This window comes from Diabrotica virgifera, chromosome 4, assembly GCF_917563875.1.
Source record: "Diabrotica virgifera virgifera chromosome 4, PGI_DIABVI_V3a".
Taxonomy (NCBI): domain Eukaryota; kingdom Metazoa; phylum Arthropoda; class Insecta; order Coleoptera; family Chrysomelidae; genus Diabrotica; species Diabrotica virgifera.
In genome coordinates, this window is record NC_065446.1 from 163,891,350 (window position 1) to 163,914,872 (window position 23,523).

Sequence of the window (23,523 nt, forward strand, 5' to 3'; positions counted from 1 at the left end):
ACTTGTTATGATTTTTATAGAAAATTGATTATAACTTTGTAAATACCCTGTATAACATGATAAACCTTTACATTTTTGTGATGGGGAAGTTCAGATTTCGAATATAAAATAAAATACAGGGTGTTTCATTAAAAAAAACATTAGTTTGGTCTGCCACTATGTTCTCGAACACCCTGTAACATTCTAATTAATTTTGTAATGTGAAGCTCAAAGTTGGATACAATTTGTGTTATTAGCTTTTATTGCTAGATATTACTATAGCGGATCTACTGAGCTTCATCACACTAATCAATCAACCTGTATGTGAAGTTTATTGCCAACTATAATTTTTTTAAGTATTACCTGGTAATATTACTCGTAATTGATTTCAAATTGTTTACTATATCCTCTATACTTTCCGATTCTTTGTTTTGAGTCCTTAGATTTTTTGTATTAGCTTGAATCATCGAAATTATTAATGATGGGTTTTCTCTCCAACTTGGTTCATTCATCTCGAACTACAATTTATATATAAGATGAATGGTTGTATATATGTATGTGAATTCATTTCAAATGGGTTGAAGAAATAAAATTCAAATTTACACAATCACAATCTGTTTTATTGAATCAAAAGGATGACCGGACCAGTTTCAGACACTACAATTTACTGTCCATCTTCAGGTCTTCGGTAAAAGTGAGAGACCTAAAGATGGATAGTAAATAAAAAATAGCCCGAAACCGGTCTGGTCGTCCTTTTGACTCAATGGAACAGAGTGTAAGTCTGAATTTTATTTCTTCAGCTCATTTACAATTATTTATAAATTGGAAGACATTTCATACAGTTTAAATTTTGGTATATTTTATTAATTAAAAACAAACTCCTGAACAAAATTATCGAACGACTTTATTAAACTTAATTATCTTAACCCATTAAGGACCATTATCGCCATTTAGGGTTCCAGCACCTACGCCCTCACAAATCGCCATACGGGTAGCGGGTAGCACTCTTCTACGATCCCGGTAGAAGACAGGCTGCTACAAGGAGTGGCATCCTTGCCCTACGCTAGCTACTGGTTTTCTCCTCTATCCCAAGCCCCAAGAGATGTCAGGTCCCTAACCTCTCCTCCCATACACCCCCAATTTGCACCACCTAGATATCCTACTCACCGAATGATTGCCGGCATAAGCAATCCCCCACTTTCTAACCAACGGCTTTGGGCGGATGAGTTGGAAAGTGGTAGGGCACGCTTTTGCCCTGGGTTGAAAAATCGGCCTCGAAGGTGGAGGAATCGAATTCATGGTCAACAGCATAATGATGTAGAAGGCAAGGGAAAACCACTACATTAAAGATCCCTATGGATATCCCTAGTGCAATCATCATGGTTTTAGTAACCAACAACGGTGTTACTGATCATGGCCTTCGGAAGCCGAGATCCGGCAGGGGAGGAAAATACAAGGCCTCTCAGGTCAGTAATAAGCGGATTCGTTGTCAGAAGAACGGAGACGAAAGAATAAGACTGTCAAACACTAGAATTGGAACCTGGAATGTTCAGAGTATGTTTCAGCCTGGTATGATGCATAATATTATTCAAGAAATGAACAGGTTGAATATTGTTGTACTGGGTATTAGTAAAGCCAGGTTGTCCAACTCATGTTATTTCTCAACAAATGAAGCCACAATATATTATTCCGATTACGAGGACAATCAACATAGACACGGCGCGGCGTGGCAATAATAGTTAATAAAATATTTAATAGAGCAGTGGAAGGCTTTTTTTCTATCTCAGAAAGAGTAATGGTATTAAAGTTAGTGGCATCTCGCGGCAAATTGAACTTGATCAAAGTGTATGCTCCTACGGCCAATGCCTACGAAAAAGAAATTGAATTATTTTATCAGGATATCGAAGAGGCACTGAAAATAGCGAAAACTAGAGAAATCACGATAGTCCTAGGTGATCTTAACGCAAAGATTGGAAGGGGGCAAAGTGGAAAGTGTGTGGGAAATTATGGTCTGGGAAATCGTAACGAGAGAGGCGGAGGCGACCGTCTATTATAATTTTGCCAAGAGCAGAACTTGATTATTATACAAACACATTTCAAGCTACCAAACAAACGACTCTATACATGGCGATCGCCCGCAGATACATCAGAGAGAGTAGTTAGGAACCAGATAGACTACATTATGATAAATGAAAGATGCCGTAATGCTGTTAAAGCCGTGAAAGCATATCCCGGAGCAGACGTGGCCTCAGACCACAACCTATTATTTGTGTTATTATTTATCTTATATCCTAGTTTACTTTATATTTTTGTATTTGTAATTCTGTTGTTGTTTCCCGTAAAAACTTATTTTGAATTATTTATTGAAGTTATTATTTATGAAGTTATTATATACAGGGTGTCCAGAAACTATACCGACAAACGAATACAGGAGATTGCTCAGATAATTTTAAGACAATTTAACTCAATTTACCTAGTCCGAAAACGCTTCTTAAGGGAGCTAGAGCTATTTGAAGATGGCGTCTGGTAATTAGTTTTTCTTAAATACCTCCGGAACGCTTCTATTTAGGAAAACAAAAATTGGTATGCTAATTTATCTTCCAGAGATAAATCGATTCCATCCAATGCAAATTTCTAGTACCGGTCATAAGCGTCCGTTTTGGGTAGGGCAACGGTTACTTTATCACATAACTTTTTCGTCTTTAACTTTTAAGCATTTTTGACTCTGGATTATTAAATTGTGAGGTATTCTTGTACTAAAATTTAGTCTTGTTTTAAGTCATTAGGATACACTGTTTTCTAGAAAAATCGATTTAAAAATTTTTCGTTTCTTAAATTTCAAAAAAAAAAAATAAAAAAAAACTATTTAGAAAAACGAAAACTTGTACTTTTAATTATATTTCAGAGATGAATCGATTCCATTAATTGCGAATTTCTGGTATCGGTCATATGCGTCGGTTTTGGGTAGGTCAACGGTTATTTTATCGGATATCTTTTTTGTCTTTAATTTTTAAGCATTTTTCACACTAGATTATTAAATTATCAGGTATTCTAGTAGTAAAAGTTACTCTTGCTTTAAGTTGGTAGAATACACCGTTTATTTTTGAAAATTTTTTTTGAATTTTTTTTTTCAAATTCAAGAGACGAAAAATTTTCAAATCGATTTTTCTAGAAAACGGTGTGTCCTACCGACTTAAATCAAGAGTACCTTTTAGTATTAGCATACCTCACAATTTAATAATCCAAAGTGAAAAATGCATAAAATTTAAAGACAAAAAAGTTATGCGATCAATAACTTTTACCCTACCCAAAACGGACGCCTATGACCGGTACTATGAATTCGTAATAGATGGAATAGATTTATCCCCGGAAGATAAATATGCGTACCAATTTTTGTTTTTCTAACTAGAAGCGTTCTGGAGGTATTTAAGAAAAACTAATTACAAGACGCCATTTTCAAAGAGCTCTAGCTCCCTTAGGAAGCATTTTCGGACTAGGTGAATTTGGTTTAATTGTCTTAAAATTACCTGAGGAATCTCCTGTCTTCGTTTGTCGGTAGAGTTTCTGGACACCCTGTATATGTAGTTGTACCGGGTGTCCCAATGAGAATGGCTCTCGGCCATATCTCAGGAACCGTTTTAGTACGGCTTTGAGAAAAAATATTTATAACAAAAGTTGCTTCAGGAAAAGCCAGGAAATTATTTTCATAATTGTAGGTTCACCGCTAGAGGGCGTAACTGAATATAAAAAATTTAAAAATCAAAATTTTATAAAATTTGCCTAATGAAAGGGCACTGGAAATCAGGTCATCGTATTCTTCATAAAATTCTGCGCATATTTGATTTCACAAGTTTAAGTCTACCTTTGCAAATAAGAGGTGTGGGTGAGTGGGAACCTTGTTAAGAAAAAATGGCTCTAAGTCCGGTTCTGCTAAATCGAATTTTGCATACTTGGTCTTATTGAAAACAGCTCTTTTTCTTCAATGTAAGTGTCTTATTTTCGAAATAGCCTAATAAGTAATATGCCAGCTAGGAGACGTTATTTAATTATTTTCAGAAATCTAGTTTTCTTTGGAAAATATTAAATAGAAGTATGCATTTTTAATCCTGTATTACAAAATTAGACCAAATTAGCAGCATAATACCGAAAACCGCATGTCGAGACCTTTTTTCTATCTCGAGATATCTTAAGAAATGTGTAAATTTTAAACAACTGTTAATGTCACCAGTAAACTAAGTTTCAGTGTAGAATGGACATTGAAGTCCTAGATTTCCGTAAATATTGCATTAACTGTTGGATAAATATCAACAGTTTTCCATAATTAGGTATTATAATCCATTAAACATCTTTATTTCTTAACTATCTTGACTGTTTTCCATACATCAAAGACATAAAAATACCGATGACATAAAAATACCGATTTTTCATCATATTACGATTCAAATTACAGTATACTCGTGACGTAATCGCGCCCTTAATGTTCATTGGTTAGTCGATCTAGACAACCGTATGTCTAAGAACCGTGGTCTTGATATTCTGCGTTTCATTTCATCTGATATGACAGTTCCCAAATATGTCATTTTGTAAACATTTTTAACTTGGACTCGATTTAATTGAAGCCCTGCATCTGTCTGTGGGTTACGACTACGACTAAAAACTTACAAATTTGGTTTTGTTCGATTTTATTTTAATGCCCATTTTCTCTCCTGCTTCGTGAATATTATCGAGCAAAATTTGGACATTCAATATTTTGTAACAGAATTACTAAATCGTCCGCGTATCTTATTATATTAAGTAGTTCCCCGTTGATTTTTATTCCATATGGCTGTCTCTCAAGTGCCCATCAAGAGATTTCGTCGGTATAGTTATCTTCAATTTTTACGATAGCAGTTTGATTCCGGAACAAATTTTTAATGGCACGAATATATTTGTCATCTATTGTTAAACTTTTAGCATCTGCATTATTTTACATGCTTACTTTACCGAATGCCATTTCGAAGTCCACGAAGTCTGCAAATACATTTTTTCTTTGATCACGGCACTTTTGTAGTAGGATATTTAGCGTAAAAAGTTCCTCCCTGGTTCCCATAGCATTTCTAAAACCAAATTATGTTGTAAAGTATTCTTAATAAAATCTGGAGAGTGTGACTCATTGGGCTAATTAATCAATATTTTGAGCATTTTCTAGCTTTGCGTTTTTTTGTGTATTGCGATAAAGATGGACTTGAGTCAGACGTCAGCCTGTGGGAATCACTCTAGTGTTATTTATACCTATATATTGCATTAAAAAGTGTTACTATTAGGTACTTGTATGTTATATTCATCTATTAGCTTCAGCAACTCAGGTGGTCTGTCATCTGGACTCTGGACCACAAAATTTTCTAATTTTAGCATTGTTTTGTCGAACACAATTTTTAAATTTTGTTCTTTTGTACTTATATTTCGAAATTGGTGCTTAAGAGAATACTGTTAATTGAAATTAGCTATATTTTTGTAAACTTAACTATAATTATTTTACTTATTATTTATTTTGTAGTTATCGACTTCAAAAATCTCTGCCTGAAATATATAGGTATGCTCCTAGTAGTATGGTATAACTAGACCCAAACCCAGACATCCAAAGTGAAAGTTATCCTTAAACACCAAATTGTTCTATATGGTCCACATAATGGTCAGAAAAAAGTAACACCTTTTTGAGCGTCGGGTTTGGGGGGGGGGGAGAGGAGGGAGAAATCGGTAAATTCGTAGTTTTTACGTTTTTCGTAAATATTTCTAAAACTATGAGGTTTAGCATGAACAACCCTCTATACAAAAATGTTCTACATTAAATTTGAAATAAAAAAGGTCCTATGCATAATCCTTCTCTGAAATGACCGGTTCTAAAGTTACGGAGGTAGTATAGTATAATTGGTCCAAAAAAGGCCTAACCCAGACATCCAAAGTGAAAGTTTTCCTCCAACACCAAATTGTTCTATATGGTCCACATATTGTTCAGTAAAAAGTTACACCATTTTGAGCGTCCGGTTTGGGGGGGGGGGGATGGGAGAAAAGTCGGTAAATTAGTAGTTTTTTACGTTTTTCGTCAATATTTCTAAAACTATGCTTTAGCGTAAACAATGTTTTATACAAAAATGTTCTACATAAAATTTAAAACAATAAAGGTCCTATACATAATTGTTGTAAAATCAACGGTTCCGGAGTTACTGAGGGTGAAAAGTGGAGGTTTTTGATACTCTTTATATTTTTGGAGTATGTAATTTATAATAGATATTATTACTGATGAAAGAAATTTTCTTTAATAGGATTGTGTTTTGTACATAAAATTTGCTATTTAAGTGGCCGATGGTATGTTAGTGATAAGCCTTTGAAGAAAACGTCAACCTCACCACCCAAAATCATAATCAATTGCCCAAATAATATAAAAAGTATCGAAAACTTCCACTTTTCACCCTCCGTAACTATGGAACCGTTGACTTTATAACAATTATGTATAGGACCTTTTTTGTTTTAAATTTTATGTAGAAAATTTTTGTATAGAACATTGTTTACGTTAAAGCATAGTTTTAGAAATATTGACGAAAAACGTAAAAAGACTACTAGTTTACCGACTTTTCCCCCATCACCCCCCCCCCCAAACCGGACGCTCAAAATGGTGTGACTTTTTTCTGAACATTATATGGACTATATAGACCAATTTGGTGTTGGATGATAACTTTCACTTTGGATATCTGGGTTATGCCATTATTTGGATCAATTGTATCATACTGTTGGGTTATTACTGTACTGATTTATTTATTCGTGAACTATTACGCGAATTGACTTTTAATTATTATTAAATAAATAAAAGACTTACTTGAAATTGTTTAATTTATAACACTTACAATTTAACACTTAATTTTACAACAATATATCTAATTTATTTTACACTTACATACTAACTTATTTAATTCATTTGAAAATATTTATTTATCTACTTTAAAAATACATTTCAAACCCGTTCACAAAAACGTAACAATATAATATCGCGTCGAAATTAGTAACTGAACTCACTAATTTCAAATCCCCTATTTATATATTTTATTACAATGTTCCAGAATAAGAAAGACCAACACGGAAGAGCCCATCCCATTCTAGAACAACAATCGAAGGGTTATTTACACAAATATCAAATAAGCATTTTCTAGAAAGAAATATCGAGGTTAATATACCTGTTAAAAAGGTCTCGGTCATAAATCAAATTATGTAAACAACCTCTCACAATAAATAAATAGGCAAGGAGCTGAAAACAGTCGCTTGAAAAAATCACGTCACATTGCCCCCTCCTTAAAAGAAGGTTCCTCCTGGAACCCTGGCGGAACTCGAACTGAATGCCGGTATCTGCAACTGGACCCTCTTCTACAACTCCCAGTTGTATAAAAGTGGCAAGGGACGGTCTTCGCTCCGCACCAGTAACTATGCGGATTGCAACAGACTAAAACCTGGACATCGGTGTCTTTAAAGATTTCTTCCACCATATTGCGGACAACTCTCCAGTCTAGTTGGCGGCATTCTAACTTTGGCATGGCTAACTTTTGCACGTCGGACTCCAACACGTGCTCTCTCAATTGAATTAAGGCATCCCATACATCTTGATAGGTAGGTTGGTCATGGACAGTGTCTTTTGTTACCAGATAGAATAGGTAACGTGATGCATCTTGGAGTTTCAATGCTTTGCCAGGAGCTGGCAGTTGGCATTGAAGTTCTGCAACTCGATCAAACTTCCTTCGAAAGGCAGATGCCAACCCTCATGCGTCTTTGATACTGGCCGGGATGGTATGGGCCAGTGAATAGTCATCGGGAAGTGCGAGTAGATCTCGCTTTTCTTCATTGGTAACACCATGTCTCGCTTTACCGGTACCTCCATAGGCCCCCATGAACTCCTCAAACGTGAGGTCAGGCATCTCTCGAACTTGGTTTACTTCCACTTCTTCATCTACGTCGTGGTCTCCCTCGTACGGCGCCAACCGGTTATGGTGGACTATCATCGGCTTTCCCCTAGGAATCTTGCTTATTCGGTAGATAACGTCATTAATTTTCTTGACAATGAGATACGGACCTTCCCAGAACTGCTGCAACTTGGGAGAACAACCTGTTCGCTTCTTTGGATTATAAAGCCAGACTTTGTCGTTCTCCTTGAAACATCCCTTCTCGGCTTGGGTATCGTATCGTTTCTTCATTCGGTCGCTAGCGATCTGAAGATTAGAACGGACCAACTCATGTATATCGTCCATTCTTTTTCGTAATTCATTCACGTAATCCTCACCAGCAACATCTTCTCCAGGTCGACATCCAAACTCTAGATCACAGGGTAGACGCATCTCACGTCCAAATAGGACTTTTGCTGGTGTTTGGCCAGTTGATTCATTAACAGCAGATCTATAGGCCATTGCGAAGAACGGAAAGTACTGGTCCCAGTCTCGTTGATGATTGGACACCATCTTTGTCAAATACTTGCCGACTGTCCTATTCATAAGCTCCACCATTCCATCCGATTGCGGGTGATAGGCCGTGGTTCTTGTCTTCTTCATGCCTAGTTTATCACAGATTCCTTGAAATAGATCGCTCTCAAAGTTCCTTCCTTGGTCACTATGGATCTCCAGAGGTACTCCAAATCGGCCGATGCAGTCTTTGATTAACACATCTGCAATAGTGGCGGCCTTCTGGTCTGGAATTGCGTAGATCTCCACCCACTTCGTGAAGTAATCCATTACCACCAACATGTATTTGCATCCATTGTCACTTTCTGGAAATGGCCCGGCAATATCCAAAGCTATTCTTTCAAACGGACTTCCAACATTGTACTGTCTCATAGGAGCCTTTCTTTTCCGGTAGGGTCCGTTACTTGTAGCACAGGTAGTACATTTCTTACACCAGTCCTTCACATCGTCGGAACTATTCATCCAATAAAATCGTTCCCGAATTCTCTGAAGGGTCTTCTTTACACCAAAATGCCCTCCTGATGGACTGTTGTGTAACTGACGAAGTACTTCGGCTACTCTGCTCTTTGGAATCACCAACTGTGTTCTCCTCACTGAACCATCATTATTTTCTATTACTCGTTTAAGCAAGCTGTCTTCCAAGATAAATGAGTCCCACTAGGCCCAATACGTCTTAACTACTGAGCCTAGGCTTGATATTTCTTGCCAAGATGGTCGACGATTTTCTTCTTTCCATTTTCGAATCTTCTGTAAAACTGGATCTTTTTCTTGTTCTTCCTTGATCTTGGTAGGCGTTCACTCGTCGTTGACCACTGTTGTTCTTAGTACTGCTGCTTCCTTTGACTCTGTTTTGTTGCAATGGGAACATTCTGCTGGACACGGTCTTCTAGATAGAGAATCAGCGTTCCTGTGGCTAACTCCGGCCCGATGCTCGATCTTAAAATCATATTCTTGAAGTCGTTCAATCCATCTGGCTATCTGACCCTCTGGATTCTTAAACTACATTAACCATTTAAGGGCGGCATGGTCGGTTCGGATTAGAAACTTCCTTCCGTAGAGGTATTGATAGAAGTGTTCCACTGATTTTACTACTGCTAGAAGTTCTCTTCTCGTGACGCAATAATTTCGTTCAGGTTTTGAAAGCACTTTACTAAAATATCCAAGGACTCGTTCCTGTCCTCCTTGAATCTGCGACAGCACTCCTCCAATTCCCACATTACTTGCATCCGTATCTAAGATGAACTCTCCTTCTGGCAGTGGATACCCTAATATTGACGCTGTAATTAAATGCCTCTTCAAAGCTTCAAAGGCGTTTGGCAGTCTCCATCCCAGCAATAATCCCTTGCTTCCTCTGTAAGTCGCGTTAATGGCTTAGCAATATCTGCAAACTTCTTAATGAATCTCCGGTAGTATGTACATAGTCCCAGAAAACTTCTCACTTGATGTTTATCAGTTGGTTCAGGCCATTCCTTAATGGAATCGATTTTTCCACCTTTATCCACGGCCACTCCTTCTTTGCTGACTATATGACCTAAATAATTGACTTTACTTTGAAATAGCTGGCATTTCTTGGGGTTTAACATTAACTTGGTAGATTTAAGTTGATTAAAAACGTCTTCTAAATTCTTCAGGTGGTCTTCAAACGTCTCCCCCAAAACGATTATGTCGTCTAAATACACCAGGCACGTTTTCCAAGATAACCCTCTTAACACATTTTCCATAAGCCTCTCAAATGTCGCAGGAGCATTACAGAGTCCAAACGGCATAACGTTGAATTCCCATAATCCAGATCCTGTCGTGAAGGCCGTCTTCTCCTTGTCCACTGGATCCATTTCTACCTGCCAATATCCAGACTTCAAGTCCAACGTAGAAAACAATTTACTTCCAGCCAATGTGTCCAACGTGTCGTCGATCCGAGGCAGAGGATAACTATCTTTCTTGGTAACATTATTCAACAAACGGTAGTCCACACAGAACCTCGTAGTTCCATCTTTCTTCTTTACCAGGACCACCGGAGAGACCCATGGGCTCGTAGAAGTTCTATCACCCCGTCTTTCCTCATTTATTGAACAATCCTTTCAGCTTCCTCTCTCTTCGCCTGTGGTAATCGTCGAGCTGTTTGACGAATTGGCTTAGCGGTACCAGTGTCAATTTTATGTTTGACAACTGTCGTTCTTCCTGTCTTTCTTCCTTTCGGTACGAATATGTCACGATATTGCCGAAGAAATTCCCTTAATTTCCTTTTCTCCACTTGATTTAGAGATTGGCCTGCAACTGCAACCATTTGGTCGAACTTGTCGTTGGAATTATCTGATGTTGTTGTCTGACGGATTATGGACGTCACGGGTACACAAGTTCCTACTTTTGTCTCCTTCTTGATGGTCACCGGGTAGTCATTGACATTAATCAATCTCACGGGAATTTCTTTAGCAGAAGTAACCAATTCCTTTCCAATTATGATTCCTCGGCCAACCTCCTCGTCGTGGTTCCATGGCTCCATCATAACAGGTGTTCCTTCTTCTACAATTCCCTGTAGCCGCGCTACGATGATCGTTTCACTCCTCGCAGGCACAACTGTATCTTCTTTAATGGCTGCTAGCGCAGTGCTGTCATCATGTGGATGAAGAAATACCTCCTCGTTGCCCACTTTGATTACCCTGTTCTTAAAATCCAATTGAAATCCATGCAAATTCATTACGTCCATTCCTAATATAACATCTTCTTCGATGTCTGCAACTATGACAGTATGGACGAACTTTTCTGCTCCAATCCCTAATTGTATCTGGATTTCTCCGTGGGTGTTGGCATTTTCACCTGTGGCAGTCCGCAGTCGCAACCTCGTTGGTAAGAGTTTCTTACGGCTGTTTATATCTGACGGTCGTATAATGGTCCTGGTCGCTCCAGTATCCACCAACAATGTAAACTTTTTACCATTTATTTCTCCATCTACATATACACTATCTTCACGACATTTCAAAGAAGCTATTAGTATGAGAGGGTCTTTGGAAAAGTTGCGGGTCAAAGCTGCCCCCCTAAGGCCGACCCGTTCTAGTTTTCCTGCTGGTGAGTCTCTTGATTGTTATTGTACCTAGGGTACTTACATGAACTCCGTACGTGTCCCATTTCACCACAATTCCAGCACCTTATGGTCTTCGTTTTCTTGTATGAAATGCCCTTTATCATATTGACAATCTGGTCCAGTTTATCTTCATCCTCTTCATCTTTCACAGTCCTAACTTTACTGTACGTGCCAGAGGCCTGGGTAGCTGATTCGTATTCGAGGGCGGCAGACAAGACATCGACCAGCGTCTTGTGACGAGCTAACCGCAGTGTTCTTTGCATTTCATGATCACGAAGGCCATCAATGAATGTTTGAACAGCCAACTTTTCCATCATGTCTTCGGGAGCTGTTGGATATGCATACCGTACTAACCTGGCAATATCGACCTCGTATTCTTGAAGAGCTTCATCTTTCTTTTGTCTTCGATTTTTAAACTGCGACTGATAGACATGCTCTAAATGTTCGTGCCCGTATCGCATATTCAGTCTCTTTTTAAGCTGCTCGAAGACATCTGTCTCCTCTACGGCTATGGTCTGGAGGACATCCAAAGCGTCGCCTCGAAGAGCAATAGTGAGGTTTACAGCCTTTTCTTTTTCGGACCATCCGTTCGCTCTGGCTGCCGATTCGAACTGTTTCATGTAGTTGTTCCATGATGACTTTCCGTCGAAATTTGGCACCTTAACACGAGCATGACCCACACTCCCTTCAACTATCGACCGTGGCTCCAACTTGTATTTGGTTTCATCATCTTTAATATCTGTTAAGATGGGTTCCACCACTTTGTCCACTTTTTCCGTTTCCTCCAGTTTCTTTTCTATTTCCTTGATCTTTTCTTCAAAAGTAGATTTTATGGACGATATCTTGTCGTCAAAATCCGAAGTGACTTTAGAGATCTCGTTAGTCATTTTGCTGTCAAGGGATGAAATATCACCCGAAACTTTCTTCTCTAACGATGCAATGTCTGTCGAAACTTTCAAAACATCCGAGGAAACTTGGGAAATTCCACTAGAAACCTTTTTCTCTAACGATGTGATCTCTGTTGAAACTTTGTTCCCTAGCGATGTAATGTCTGACGAAACTTGGGAGATTTCATTAGAAACTTTGGTCTCTAACGATGTAATCTCTGTCGAAACTTGGGAGATTTCACTAGAAACTTTGGTCTCCAACGATGTAATCTCTGTCGAAACTTGGGAGATTTCACTAGAAACTTTGGTCTCCAACGATGTAATCTCTGTTGAGACTTTCGAAATCTCGCCAGAAACTTGGGAGATCTCACCAGAAAATTGAGAAATCTCTTTAGAAATTATTGATGAAATTAAAGCAGCATGCTTGTCCTTAAACACGTAGGTTTCTGGATCATGACCCTCTTCTTTTAGTGCGTTCTTCAGACGTTCAACTAGATCAGCCTTTTCCCAGTAGAACTCAGGTCCCTTTCTTCCAATTCAAGTCTCAGGTCTGCAATCGTTAGCTTACACAAGGAAGCCATGATCACACACTTTATTTATTACGATTTATATTTTATTTATTTTTAAAAAATTCAACACTATATTTAAGTCGAAAATTTATGTTGATTCCACTTCTGATCACCAGTTGTTGGGTTATTACTGTACTGATTTATTTATTTGTGAACTATTACGCGAATTGACTTTTAATTATTATTAAATAAATAAAAGACTTACATGAAATTGTTTAATTTATAACACTTACAATTTAACACTTAATTTTACAACAATATATCTAATTTATTTTACACTTACATACTAACTTATTTAATTCATTTGCAAATATTTATTTATCTACTTTAAAAATACATTTCAAACCCGTTCACAAAAACGTAACAATATAATATCGCGTCGAAATTAGTAACTGAACTCACTAATTTCAAATCCCCTATTTATATATTTTATTACAATGTTCCAGAATAAGAAAGACCAACACGGAAGAGCCCATCCCATTCTAGAACAACAATCGAAGGGTTATTTACACAAATATCAAATAAGCATTTTCTAGAAAGAAATATCGAGGTTAATATACCTGTTAAAAAGGTCTCGGTCATAAATCAAATTATGTAAACAACCTCTCACAATAAATAAATAGGCAAGGAGCTGAAAACAGTCGCGTGACAAAATCACGTCACAATACTATAGTGGAACAGAAATGTTCTATTCGTTTTGACCACTGCAATTTTGCATCCGACCCTTCGGCAGTTTTAGACCCGTTTGTGTACCATTTATAATCCTGCAGCCTGGGTCCAGTGTTTTCTCTGCCCTACCCAATACCTCTCGTGGGCAAATGTGCATTTGGAAGGGTACTTTGGTCTATGTATGGCATCGAAGCTGACAACCTTCAATAATAATTACATCACCAATCGGGACTTATGATGAAAACGATCTTTATTCTACTCTTTTCCAGAAACGTTTAGGTCCATATAAGGGTGTTTTAAGCTAAATATCATGATTTAATTGACGTGTGTATTTGTAAAATTAACCAATGGTAAAAATAATTAAAAAGGTACTATTTGTACAGGTAGTAAATTAGTTGTGATTATCTCAAAATATTTTTGAAAACATTTAGAAGTACGTTTAATTTTGACCAGGAGTTTGTACTAAATCTAATAGCAACAGCCTATAGAAGTAGGTATCCAAAAATTTTTAACAATCCTACCTCATAAAGACATCTGTGTCCATGTCTATCCATAAACTCACAAAATACGTCATATGCTTTGGGACACTCGTTTTTCAAAAATGATACACCTTCACTAGGATTTATATTGCAGAACGTTTCTGCACATTCATTTTCTTTGAGTATTTTGGCAACATCTTCTAAATATATAGGAACTTCTGCTGAAATAACGTCTTTGCAAGACGATAGTATAGCTGCGAAATCAGATATATGTTCTGTAGACAGTTCTAAAAAATAACTCTCGTTATACAAAAACTAATAGTTAACTTAGTTTTAGACAAGCCACAAAAATACTGTATACAGAGTGCGCGTCTAAAGTATGGAAACATAAAGATATCTGTAACACCCCGTATGATAAAGTGATAAAATGTTGCTGTATATGACCCGATTTCAACATAAACTAGTTTGGCCTAGGCTAAACTACTTTTTCTTAAACGCGATAGGATAAACTAGTTTAGCCGAGGACAAACTAGTTTATCCTGCTATTATTACAGGATAAAAATGGTAAAACCAAAATCATGACAAATACAAACGACAGAATAAATCTAAATAAAAATAATGTCAATATTGAGGTTGTTGACGAATATAAATATATACCTGGGTCAAATAATCAAAGCTAATAAAGAGAACCAGACAATTGAAGTACAGAGAAGAATCCGATTGGCGTGGGCAGCATTTGGAAAGTTAAGATGGATACTAAGAAGCACAAAGAGACAGCAGTAAAAGCTGCAGGAACTAACTGGAAAAGCGCAGCCAAGGACAGACGGAAATGGAAAAATTTGGGGAAGGCCTATGTCCAAAGTTATATACAAATGGGCTAAAGAAGAAGAAGAAGAATGATTAATGATTCGTCGTTAAAACTAATGGACAATTAATAGGTAATACAAACAATCATATTATAAAAAATAATTAATATTTTTTTTATAAAAGCAAAGTTATATACAAATGGGCTAAAGAAGAAGAAGAAGAATGATTAATGATTCGTCGTTAAAACTAATGGACAATTAATAGGTAATACAAACAATCATATTATAAAAAATAATTAATATTTTTTTTATAAAAGCAACAATTATTATTACACCTCAATTATAAAAAATTTGATTTATTTTCCCATGGAGTGCTTTGGTAACACTTAAAATTGCGGAATACCTACCATTGTCTTCTTGCACTTGCATATGTGTGGAATAGTATTTGTTACAGCTGCATTTGACAAGATCTTGTCCTGATCCAACTGAATCTCTCGTAGCTGCAACCTTTGACGATATTTTAGAGCCTTAGTTTATATCTGCTTCTTCTCAAAAAGTTTGGTGACAAATGTCGAATTCTAATCTCAAAAAAATTATCAAATGCAGCTGCAACAAAAAGTGTTCCACAAACAGATGCAAGTGCAAGAAGGCAATGATACTTCGCAACTCTACAGGAAAGCACTCGATGGAAAAATAAATAATAATTTTTATCAAAATTGAATAACCATTTTCAATTTCGTTGCAAAACGAAAAAATAGCCGAACCATATTCTAGTCCAGTCAGAGAGTGCAGCAAGCACCTCTACCGGTTTCGAAACTTATTAGTCTCTCATCAGGCGGCACATATGCTGCTCTCTCTGATCCAACCAAAACAAATCCCAGCGTGCAGTCCCGGATTGCAACGAATGAAATGGCATAGATGCCCTAGCGGCAACTGCTAGCAAAAAGACTAAGTTTTCACTCTAATAGCATATAAAACAACATAATGTTATTCTACATCTCACCAGAATGAAAACAATGGGAACCTTCTCTGGTTACACCTCCGAGGCTTCTACAATATGCAAGCCATACGGATGCTGAGACTAATGAAGATGAGGGAATTCTACAATTTACAATTCATGTCCCATCTGCTCAGCGCGGTAAAGTTCCAACGAGAATTGTTCCCTTCGTATTCCAATCAGAGTAAATGTTATATGTATATAAAATGGCTGTATTTTCGTTTTGCAACGAAATAGAAAATGGCTATTCATTTTTGATTTACATTTACTCTGATTGGAGTACGAAGGGAACAATTCTCGTTGGAACTTTACCGCGTTGAGCAGATGGGACGTGAATTGTAAATTGTAGAATTCTCTCATCTTCTTTAGTCTCAGCATCCGTATGGCTTGCAAATTGTAGAAGCCTCGGAGGTGTAACCAGAGAAGGTTCCCATTGTTTTCATTCTGGTGGGATGTAGAATAACATTATGTTGTTTTATATGCTATTAGAGTGAAAACTTAGTCTTTTTGCTAGCAGTTGCTGCTAGGGCATCTATGCCATTTTGTTCGTTGCAATCCGGGACTGCACGCCGGGGTTTGTCCTAGTTGGGTCAGAGAGAGCAGCATATGTGCCTCCCGATGAGAGACTAATAAGTTTCGAAACCGGTAGAGGGGCTTGCTGCACTCTCTGATTGGACTAGAATATGGTTCAGCTGTATTTTCGTTTTGCAACGAAATTGAAAATGGTTATTCATTTTTGATTTACATTTACTCTGATTGGAGTACGAAGGGAACAATTCTCTTTGGAACTTTACCGCGCTGAGCAGATGGGACGTAAATTGTAAATTGTAGAATTCCCTCATCTTCCTTAGTCTCAGCATCCGTATGGCTTGCAAATTGTAGAAGCCTCGGAGGTGTGTAACCAGAGAAGGTTCCCATTGTTTTCATTCTGGTGGGGTGTAGAATAGCATTATGTTGTTTTATATGCTATTAGAGTGAAAACTTAGTCTTTTTTAATAATTTTTATAATTGAGGTATAATAACTATTGTTTTTATAAAAAATATTGATTATTTTTTATAGTATGATTGTTTGTATTATAGAGTATTTTATTCAGTTTAAATATCGGTTTATTTATGCTTAGTCCTGTCGCCAGGGGGGGTACAACGGCCTCGTTAATTCAGATGGACTTACTCAAGTTTTTTTTATGTATTTTGACCCGTAGAACACGAATTTTTTGGGTAACAGTTGATCCGGATGTCGATAAGATTGTTATAGACCAAGAACTTGAGGAATCAAATAACAGCGATTTTTGGCAAAACAAAACAATATTTTGTATTTTTTGGGCCATTTTAAGTAAAAAATATTTCTACAAGTTTTTTCGTAGGATGCACAGTTTTCGAGATAAATGCGGTTGAACTTTAAAAAAATCGAAAAATTGCAATTTTTGAACCCGAATAACTTTTGATTAAAAAATAAAATAGCAAGTCTGCTTACCGCATTTGAAAGTTTAAGTCAAATTATATCGGTTTTGATTATTTGCATTGGTAAAAATTTATTTTTTTATTGTTTAACAAAGCTATAAACACGTAGGGTTTCCCGTGCTTTTACATGCGTTTTAACGCATGTAACGTAGAAATAGTCTTGATTGCACTAGTACCTATTCTACCTACTCGTTCGATTTTAAATGAGAAATCATAGAAACATCACTCACGCACTAGTTGTTTGTAGCTTTGTTTAACAATAACACAATAAATTTTTAGCAATGCAAATAATCAAAACCGACATAATTTGACTTGAACTTTCAAAGGTGCTAAGCAGAATTGCTATTTTATTTTTTAATCAAAAGTTATTCGGGTTTAAAAATTGCTGTTTTTCGATTTTTTGAAAGTTCAACCGCGTTTATCTCGAAAACTGTGCATCCTACTAAAAAACTTGTAGAAATATTTTTTGCTTAAAATGACCCAAAAAATACAAAATATTGTTTTGTTTTGCCAAAAATCGCTGTTATTTGATTCCTCAAGTTCTTGGTCTATAACAATCTTATCGACATCCGGATCAACTGTTACCCAAAAAATTCGTGTTCTACGGGTCAAAATACATAAAAAAAACTTGGGTAAGTCCATCTGAATTAACGAGGCCGTTGTACCCCCCCTGGCGACAGGACTAGCTTTGCTTTTGTAGTATTAAGTGTCCGTATTAATATCAGTATAAATAGACGGAGAGCTAGAGCCGAGAAATCATCGTCATAAGTAATATGGAGTTTTTCTTGTGAAATGTGTCCATTGTATATTGACAATTATGACACTTTTCAGGCTAACACCTCAGTGTATACAGGAAGTAGCAATAATAAGGGATGAAAGGGGAAAGTTAGTGCAGTCATTAAAGGTTTTCACCTCCTATTTTTTTTAAACCTTCATCGATTTGAATGAAAATTGGTGACCAGTTAGAGCATACCTCAAGAAACAAAACTGATTTGGTGCCAACTTGCACTTTTACCCTGGTGGTGGATACTACCCCTTCCCGGGGGTGAAAACTATTTTATTAAAAATAACCCCACAAATCGATAGAGGGACAAATTTTAAGTAAAATTTGTTATATCATGTTATTAAAATAAATCAATACTTTTTGAGTTATTCAAAATCAAAGATTTGTCTATTTAAGAGCACATGCGTGAAGTTACGGATGATAAAAAGAACACATTAATTCATTGTATATTAGATATATAATTAAAATAAATCAATACTTTTTGAGTTATTCAAAATCAAAGGTTTGTCTATTTAAGAGCACATGCGTGAAGTTACGGATAATAAAAAGAACATATTAATTAATTGTATATTAATACAATATTATTTTTATATTATTTCGATATTTAATTGAATTTTTTTTATCAATATAAATTGAATATGTCCAGAAACTGGGGGTGTCCAATAATGGGTACATTTGACATATTCGAATACATTTTTGCTAAATTTATAATATCGAAATAATATAAAAATAGCATTTTACTAATATACAATTAATTAATATGTCCTTTTTATCATCCGTAACTTCACGCATGTGCTCTTAAATAGAGAAATCTTTGATTCTTAATAACTCAAAAAGTATTAATTTATTTTAATAACATGATATAACAAATTTTACTTAAAATTTGTCCCTCTATCGATTTGTGGGGTTATTTTTAATAAAATAGTTCTCACCCCCGAGAAGGGCTAGTATCCACCACCAGGGTAAAAGTGTAAGTTGGCACCAAATCAGTTTTATTTCTTGAGGTATGCTCTAACTAGTCATCAATTTTCATGCAAATCGATGGAGGTTTAACAAAATAGGAGGTAAAAACCTTTAATGACTACACTGACTTTCCCCTTTCATCACCTATTGCTACTTCCTGTATCCACTGAGGTGTCAGCCTGAAAGGGGTCATAATTAGCAATATACAATAGACACATTTCACGTGCCAAACTCCATATTACTTATGACGATGATTTTTCGGCTCCAGCTCTTAGACTAAAACTAGTGTGGCCTAGTTAAACTGGTTTATCCCGTATGTTTTCTCCTTATGCCCCGTTTTGTTTTCTCTTTTTGCTATATCAAGGTTGTAATAACATGTCTTTACTAATTTTTGCATATTAATGGTCTATATATTGGCCATTAAGAGTATATTATGCTGCATCAGGAATAAAAATCTGTAACAGAAAATTGTAAAATATACGAGTGGTCCTATTTAAAAATAAGCATATTATTCATATCTCAAAAACTGTACATTTTGCAAGGTCGAAAATATAAAATTTTAAATCGCTGGTCCATCTAATATACATACAACATGTTGTAACCAACATTTTGATACTACATTTGGTACTACTCCTATGGGGTGTCACATTATATCTTTACGTTTCCATACTTTACGCTCGTACTGTATGTTTAATTTAATCGTTTAGTATGTAAATATATTGAAATTTTTTTACCTGAGTTTCTTTCAAGCATGATATTCATAGCAATAATTTGGAAGAATACTGAAACACTACTAGTTTTAACATGACACAGAGATACTTCTCCCATAGTGTCCAAACTTCCATCAATTTTCATAAAAATTGTTCGTACATCATCCCCGTCCTTAACATCAAGGTTTAAGTCATTTACCAATATTTTAGCTTTACCGGCATTATCTACCCAAGCGTGTGACATTATTCTAGTTATGTCTTTTGTGAGCGTTAAGGTGGAAGCAATCCCGAAGCGGTTTTTAATAACTTCATGGATTTTATCATCTAGCACTGGATGTCCGAATATTGCTAGATCCATTACCAATCCACTAACATGTACTTTAGATTTTATGTGTCTATGGATTAACTAAAAAACATGTTCATAAAATCAATGGAGTATTCTAATAATATTATTTTTTATTGAATTCTGCCTGTGCTACTGTTAAATGGATCAAATAGCTTGATAGAAGGATAGCTGGTACTAAACTCAGATAAAGAGTAGAGTTGGAAGGTGAGGCCAGTAACCTGCACCGGTAAAAAACATGTTCATGGATTTTATCATCTAGCACTCGATGCCCGAAAATTGCTAGATCCATTACTAATCCACTGACATGTACTTTAGACTTTACGTGTCTATGGATTAACTAAAAAACATGTTCAGATAATCAATGGAGTATTCTAATAATATTATTTTTTTACTGAATTCTGCCTGTGTTACTGTTAAATGGATCAAATAGCTTAATAGAAGGATCTTCTTTATGTGCGATCTTCTCTAAGAAGGTCGGCAACCATCATGGAAATTCGCACTTTCGATACTGCCGCTCTAAAGAGATCAGCAGAAGTGCAGTTAATAGAAGGATAGCTGGTACCAAACTCAGATAAAGAGAAGAGTTGGAAGGTGAGGCCAGCAACATACACCGGTAAAAACATGCTCATAGAACCGACCACAGAGTATAGAATGCATGACATAAACATTTGAAGGTGATCTTAGCAATATAAAAGATGACGAAAAGAATATCAAATTATGATTAGATTGCTTGATTATTAAAAGTAACATCAAAATACGAAAATTGACTGAACAGCAAGTTCAGAATTGGGCCATTTACTTCAAGAGGAATTTGAAAATGGCTTGAAAAAGATATCGAATAGATCAGCCATAGAATCCTGAAAACGATCTTGACTATGATCCTAGAGGTCCTGTTATTTGGGACGGCACTAATTTGCAAATTATTGCAATTGCAGAAGCAAAAAAAAGTTTCTTCCCAATCCGTACCTTAGCATTAAATGATTTCAATACTAAGTATAGCAAAATTTCAATGTCAGTAACCAATCACCAACTTTAAAGACGGTTCTTAGACCATTTTTAGATGCGCCATAATATGCAAATTAGTTTTCAAACAGATTGTTTGAAAAATGAAAGCTTGCAATCTAAGGATAGTCTTAAAGGTGAGAAATTTGACCGCGGACTTCCGGTTTTAGAATTTCAATTGGAAGTACTGTTTTAAAGTCGACAAAATAGTACATGCGATATATTATTCGACACGTCTTAGCAAGATTAAAACAAATATAATATATTTCCGGTTTCATGCCGTATCTCATTAGGGATTTTCATGTTTCAGTTGTTTTCCATACTATCGTAGAGTCGTAATACGCAGGTATAAGCATTAGACCGGATTTATTAATATTCATAGCTCAGGGATCAGTGAGTGAGATGTATGATATTATATTGGCCAGCAGAGAAAGTGAAAAAAACTCGTACATTGAAAACGCTGTAAAACGTTTTGTAGTTTATCAATTTTATCGCTGTAAAGCAGATTCTTCTTTTGCAAGTATATTTTAATGTAAGATAAAGTTGCATAAATAATGTATATGTTACAGTTCAAGTTGATTCTCAGTTAGAGTTGACTCCAACTAGTTGGAGTTAACTCCAACTGAAACGAGCAGTAAAAGTTGATTTTAAAAATTTAAATCAACTTTTACTAGTTGGAGTTGACTCTTCCTGGATCGATTCAGTAAATGTTGATTATACGAGAATCTCAAGTGCATTTTTGATGAGTGTGCGTTTCTTTGTTTTGACCGTTTCAACTACTTATTAGTATAGCCTTTAACGTCGCCCCCGTTAGGTAAATTATTCTGATTCGATATTTTGCACAAACTTACTCAAAGAAATACATCCGTAGATCCGTATAACAATCCTTATAACAAATACACAGGATGTCACGCGGTACCGCGGTCGAAAAATTGTTTAACCAATTTTTGTTAACCAAATTCACAAAAATAATTTTTATCTACTCTATCTCATATTATGTAAAGCAGCGGTTCTCAATCTGTGGTACATGTACCTCTGGTGGTACATATCATTATTTGCGGTCCTGCCAAAGACAAACCATTTTCATTTCCAATAATGACACGAGCCGTCTCACCGTGCCTCGGAGAGCACGTTAAGCCGTCGGTCCCCCTAATCGACAGTGTACATCGACACTATTTACTTGAAACAGGGTTAAAGATGTAATTGGCGCCGCAACTGTCCGAAAGGCAAAAATGCCATACGATATTATATATTATGAAAGTCAGAAACTAAAAAAAATCAAAAATTAAAGCTACCTCTATAAGATACTGAAGAAATTTTTGTCATTATTTCATTAATAAGATATTATTTTTAATTATCAACAATGAGCGCTAAGCGTGTATTGAGGCGGCCGTCAATGTGAGTGCGAGTGAGATTCACCATTGGACGGCCGGAATGGTGCATCTCTTTAGCACTCACCATTGACGGCCGCCTAATACGCACTTAGCGCTCATTGTTAATAATTAAAGATAAAGCTTAGTAATAAAATATGTAGTGACAAAAATTTCTCCTGGATCTTGTAGAGGGGGCTATAAACTTTGATTTGGTCACTTTCTGACTTTCATAATAATGGATTTTAACCGAGTTATTAAGCCTTGAAAATGGCTATTTTCGCATTTTTCAAATTTTAAATCGCGTATAAAGGCTCCCCCAAACCAACGCGAAACTTTCGCAATTGCAACCTACGCGGAATCGCGGCGAATCGATAGGCACGGCGGATTATGAACGTGTTCAGACCACTTTGCGCGGAATCCGCAACGATCGCGGCAGAACAGCGTTCCTTTCATGAAACGCTGCATGCACGGTTTTTTCCGCTACCGTTGTAGTTTCGCGTGTTTTAAAATGGTTGTTACAGAAAAACTCATTGAAATTGTTAAACAATATCCTATAATATATGATTTAATGGACGAACATTATAAAAATATAAGAAAAAAGGATAGTCTGGAATAGTACAGGGTCAGAATTAGGAGAAAATGGTAAGTTTTCATTATACCAAAGAATACTAACGTGGGTGTGTTAGTATTCTTTAATTATACTTATATTATAATATTATTATAAATTTGTGTGCACTGAGATTACGCGCACTTAAAAATTTGGTCATTTTTGATGTCTTGTATTTCCTAAACCTGTTGGCCGATTTAAAAATATAATTTGTTCACATTTTTATGGCGAATAGTCGCTTCGGCTTTTGCGTCAATATGGGGAACCCTTGTCCGCTACCGCTCCGCCTGCGAATGTTCCGCTACGGAAAATTCGCGTCGCAAAACTTTTGCGTC

The 23,523-nt window shown here is 36.2% G+C and overlaps 1 protein-coding gene across 2 annotated transcripts in view; it reads right to left on the bottom strand.

The window, feature by feature from the left end:
- The window catches only part of LOC114335322 (putative phosphoenolpyruvate synthase), a 153,531-nt gene that overhangs the window by 14,890 nt on the left and 115,118 nt on the right, over positions 1–23,523 (bottom strand). For both annotated transcript variants that reach the window (XM_028285546.2, XM_028285545.2), the window contains exons 13-15: positions 19,885–20,266; positions 14,182–14,426; positions 343–497 (exon numbers count right to left, since the gene is read on the bottom strand). In XM_028285546.2, the coding sequence (XP_028141347.1) occupies positions 343–497; positions 14,182–14,426; positions 19,885–20,266 (782 nt within the window). The remainder of the gene's footprint in view (positions 1–342; positions 498–14,181; positions 14,427–19,884; positions 20,267–23,523) is intronic.